This window comes from Lipotes vexillifer, unplaced genomic scaffold, assembly GCF_000442215.2.
Source record: "Lipotes vexillifer unplaced genomic scaffold, Lipotes_vexillifer_v1.1 scaffold875, whole genome shotgun sequence".
NCBI lineage: Eukaryota > Metazoa > Chordata > Mammalia > Artiodactyla > Lipotidae > Lipotes > Lipotes vexillifer.
The window spans coordinates 2,645,640-2,650,313 of NW_006792177.1; the positions used below are offsets into that span (position 1 = coordinate 2,645,640).

At 57.9% G+C, this 4,674-nt stretch overlaps 1 protein-coding gene across 1 annotated transcript in view; it reads right to left on the reverse strand.

The window, feature by feature from the left end:
- SIGLEC1 (sialic acid binding Ig like lectin 1) overlaps positions 1-4,674 on the reverse strand; it is a 16,873-nt gene that overhangs the window by 4,651 nt on the left and 7,548 nt on the right. Inside the window, exons 9-15 of the mRNA XM_007465409.1 lie at positions 4,161-4,415; positions 3,641-3,943; positions 2,315-2,575; positions 1,845-2,156; positions 754-1,008; positions 181-450; positions 9-93 (exon numbers count right to left, since the gene is read on the reverse strand). Coding sequence (XP_007465471.1) covers positions 9-93; positions 181-450; positions 754-1,008; positions 1,845-2,156; positions 2,315-2,575; positions 3,641-3,943; positions 4,161-4,415 — 1,741 coding nt within the window. The remainder of the gene's footprint in view (positions 1-8; positions 94-180; positions 451-753; positions 1,009-1,844; positions 2,157-2,314; positions 2,576-3,640; positions 3,944-4,160; positions 4,416-4,674) is intronic.

Genomic DNA, 4,674 nt, shown 5'->3' on the forward strand with positions numbered 1-4,674 from the left:
GGGGGGGGGGGGGGGCAGCAGGGTCTTCACAAGTCACTGTGACAGGGGCTCCCTCAGGCACAGTGGCTGACGGAGCCAGGGTCACCTGCACACCTGTACCAAGAAGACATGGTCAGCTGGGCTGGCCAGGCACCATAACTGATCCCACCCCCGGTGGGCCTGACTAGGGCCCTGCCTCACCCTCTAGCCGCAGCTCCAGGGACATGTTGGCCTGACCCAGAGGACTGCGGGCCAAGCAGCTGTAGAGACCCTCATCACTGGGCCTGGGCTCCCACAGCTCCAGCCTCAGGGTGTTGGGGACAGAGGCTGTGGTCGAGGACACCAGGAGACGGCCAGCGTGGCTGAGGGCTAGCTGGGCAGGTGGGCGGCTGTCCACTGTGCACAGCACCAGGGCCAGCTGCCCGCCGCGGCTCTCCAGGAGATAGGTCAGGCGCATGCCGCGGGGTGCATCTACGGAGGCACGAAGGCATAGAAGGAGTTCAGGGACCACAGTGGTGAGGAGGCCAGTTTGCAGGTGGCATTCTAACCAAGAGGGCCTTGGCTCCCCACCCCCAAAGGCCTCCACTTGCCCAATCTGGGGCACTGCTTCTCTGCCCCAGTGGTCCCTAACTCTAATGCTCCTTGTCCAGTACTCCATCAGCCAGCTCGGTACTGAGTTCCTGGGGTGCATGCCTGTGAGGCTCTGGCCATGCCCTGATCCCTGCAAGCTGTTGTCATTCCTCCCAGCTCCACCCTGCATCCAGCCACACTCACAGAGGACGTCCAGGGTAATGGGTCTGGAGAGGTGGAGTGCCTGGCCAGGGGTCAACACGCCACAGCGGTAGGAGGCAGCATCCGTGACCGTGACGTTGGGCAGGGGGATGGAGTGGACAGCACCTGGGCGCTGCTGCCCATCTTGGTACCATGTATAGGTGAGCTGGGCCATGTGGGTAGCCCATACAAGGCAGGTCAGGTTCACCAGCTGCCCCTCCTGTACGGTGGCTTTGGGCCACACCTGCACACTCACAGCTGGGGAGAGAAGGAGGGCATGGGAACACCAGGGAATACCGAAGGCTGTGTAAAGCAAGCCACCTGTCTCCATGAGGGTGGGAAGCCCCTCGGCCTCTGGGAGGCACAGGTGACCCACCTGTAAGTGGGGCTCAGAGATGGAGCTTAGGAAATGGCTCATCATCTGTCAGGTGGTCCCAAGCAGAGTTCTCCCTGCAGCGCCCTGAGCCCTACAGGCCTCACCTGCCCTGCTGTGGTTTCTCCTTGAGTGCCCCCTTTCTGATTAGTTTTATCCACTGGGCATTCATGTAAAATTCTGTTTTTAAGAAAGGTTTTCAGGGAGTTCCCTGGTGGTGCAGTGGTTAAGAATCTGCCTGCCGAAGCAGGGAACACAGTTTGGAGCCCTGGTCTGGGAAGATCCCACATGCTGTGGAGCAACAAAGCCTGTGAGCCACAACTATTGAACCCGTGCGCGACAGCTACTGAAGCCCGTGCGCCTAGAGCCTGTGCTCTGCAACAAGAGAAGCCACCGCAATGAGAAGCCCGTGCCCTGCAATGAAACAAAGGTAGCCCCTGCTCGCCGCAACGAGAGAAAGCCCGTGCGCAGTCAACGAAGACCCAACGCGGCCATAAATAAATAAATAAATAAATAATAAAATTTTAAAAATAAATAAATAAAAATAAAAAAGGTTTTCCATGAAAACCAGGTCTGGAGACTGCTGCCCTTAAGGAGGGTGGGAATGCAGACTGTCCTGTGTTCAACCCTCCTGCTTGTGCCCCAGGCTTCCAGAACCCTCTCCAACCTCCTCTTCTCTTAAAGGAGCCACCCACACACACACTCACACCCCTACACTGACCCTGGGCATCAAAGGTGGCTGAGGCCGAGGCCTGGCCCAGGGCGTTGGTGGCCTCGCAGGTGTAAATGCCCTCATCCTCCAGCACTGCATTGTGGATCTCCAGACGCAGCGTGTTGGGGGCCACAGCCACCTGTAGCCGGGGAGAGCTGCCTGCAAGCTCCCCCACGCCTTGTAGGGTCGAGGCCACGAGGAGGTCCCTGTGGAGCAGTCGTAGCTGGGCTGGAGGGTCGCTGTTCACACGGCACAGGAGGAGGCCCAGTCGCCCAGGGCCTGTGTCCATTAGGGGGATGAGTGTGGCCTGGCGAGGGGCATCTACACAAAGCAGGCAGTGGTCAGGGCCCAACCAGGTGGTCCCTCATCTAGGACTCTCGGAGGCAGAGCCCAGGACCAGGGGCTCGGCATCTCCTTCCCCAGTCATGCCCTTGGCTCCCTCCTCCCCCAGGAAACACGAACGAGATAAAACTGCTTACAGGACACGTGGAGGCTGACGGGGACAGCCAAATGCGTGGTGGCTGAGCCTGGAGCCTGGGCTTGGCAATGGTAGGCCCCAGCTTGGCTCAAAGTTATGGCTGCAAAATGGACTGTGGCTGAGGTGAACTCCTGGAGGGGCTGGCCATCCCGATACCAGCGGTATGAAGTCCCCTCCAGGACCCCTGTGGGTACTTGGCAGCTCAGGACCACAGCCTGGCCCTCTCGGAGCTCAGGCGATGGTGACACCCGGACCCAGGCTCCTGCAGGGAGAAACCAAGAGCAGGTGAGGGCCCTCCGCCATACCCTCCCACATTCTGGGACTACATATGTGTCCACATGAGGACTGCAAGACCCCAAGCCCATGTCCCGGAGCCACAGCTCCCCAACCAGACCACTACTGAGGGCCCCACTGCAGTTCCATGCCTCTTCCTCTCCTGCATCTGACTCCCCTGCCCTGGTTCTGACCTAGCATTCACTGCCCACCACCTTGAGTTTTGGTTTTGCTTTGTCAATCATATTTCACCTACCATAGAGTGAGCCTCACCTGGCCCCTCAGCTTGCATGACCTGTAACCCCAGTGCCAGGCACAGCACCTGCACATGTTAGCTCTTGACAAATGTTGGTTTGACCCCATAAAGCACTGAAATGGTAGGGATATAGGTCATGCCAAGCGCCATTGTCCTTATCATGAGCTGGCCTCAGCATTGGTGACCAAGCGCTTGAAAGGGGAAGTTAGCAGCTGTGTAATCTTGAGTTCTTTTCAGCTCTCTCCAGCCAACTCTGCACCCAACCTCCAAGTCATGAGAGCCCAGGAACTGGGGACTGGGCAAAGGGCTGTCCCTAGTGCCCCCTGGGTCTGAGGCAGGAGGAGACCAGGGTTGAGGGAGTAAAAAGGAGGGACAGCCGGAGTGTTGATTGAGAGCCCAGACTGTGCCAGGGACCAGCATTGAATGTGCCAGGGACTAGTCACATGACCATGAGCAAGCCCCTTCAATTTCTCTACAGAATCAAGGCCCAAGGAAAATGTTCAAAAACTGATGTTTGTCATTGTGGGAGAAAAAAATGTGTTTTTCTTTGGCCTTTGCAGCATTATTGATATTAACTTTCCTTTTTTCTGGTTTATTCACTTAGGGAGGATTATTACAGAAGAATATAGATAGATAGATAAATGAAGAATATGAATATATTCATATGCGTGTGTATATATGTATATATATGCATATATACTCACATTTGTATATTATATATTATACATCTATACATAAATATGCAGAGTGGCCCCCTGGCACTTGGGTCCACCACAGCTTCAGAGGACTGACGCTCACCTCGGACCTGGAAGAAGAGGGAAGTGTTGGCTGATCCCAGGACATTGGTGGCCTCGCAGCGGTAGCTGCCAGAGTCTGCCAGGCTCAAGTCTTGGACCTCTAGCTGCAGGGAGTTGGCCGTGGCTTTGGCCTGGAGGTGGCCACGGGATGAGAGCCGGGGCCCCGGGCTGGTGGCCAGGAGGTGCTCCCCATGGAACAGAGACAGCTGGGCAAGAGGGCGACTGTCCACAGTACAGATGAACACAGCTGTGTGGCCCTGGTCCACATCCAGGAGAGCTGACAGCTTTGGAGGATCTGGGGGATCTGCAGGGACAGTAGGGAGCTCAGGCCACCCCCAGCACAGCTCATCACCTTTCACCTGCCACACTCCGTTCCACACACACACACACGCAGTTCAGTCCTGCACTTGCCCACGCCCGAGCCAAGTTCTTGGCTCCCCAAACCCAACCTCAGCCCTGTTTCCCCCAGACCACCCCTTCCACCCTCCAAGGGCCCAGACCTGCCCTTGCCCATCACCCACAGAGCACACTCAGGACCACAGGGGCGGAGAGCTGGGCACCAGCCTCGGTGAGGATGCGGCAGGCATACAGGGCAGCATCCCTTCTGGTCACAGGCAGCAGCGTCAGGGTCTCCAGGGGGCCCTGGGCCCACAGTGCCCCATCCCGGAACCAGGAGAAGTTGGCAGGGCCACCGGCTTCCCGGCCCACCCTGCAAGTCAGATTGGCTCCAGTGCCCTCCTGCAGCGTGTGCGATGGTGTGATGACCAGGACAGTGGCTGGAGAACAGGCAGCACAGGCCTACTGAGACAGGCCTCACCTTGATGGTTTCCCCCCAGACCCTGGGGCCAGTGGTCCAGCCTCCCTGCCTGGAGGGGGTGGGAAGGAGACCCTCTGGGGTGCCCATGGGGCATGGGGAGGAAAGCAAGCTCCCACTGCTGACCAAAGGTGGTTTTGCCCAATAGACCCACCTTAGAGCTGGGGGTTGCAAAGGAATGGGGTCCCGAGTACCAGCCCCTGACCCTGAGCGACTCTTTC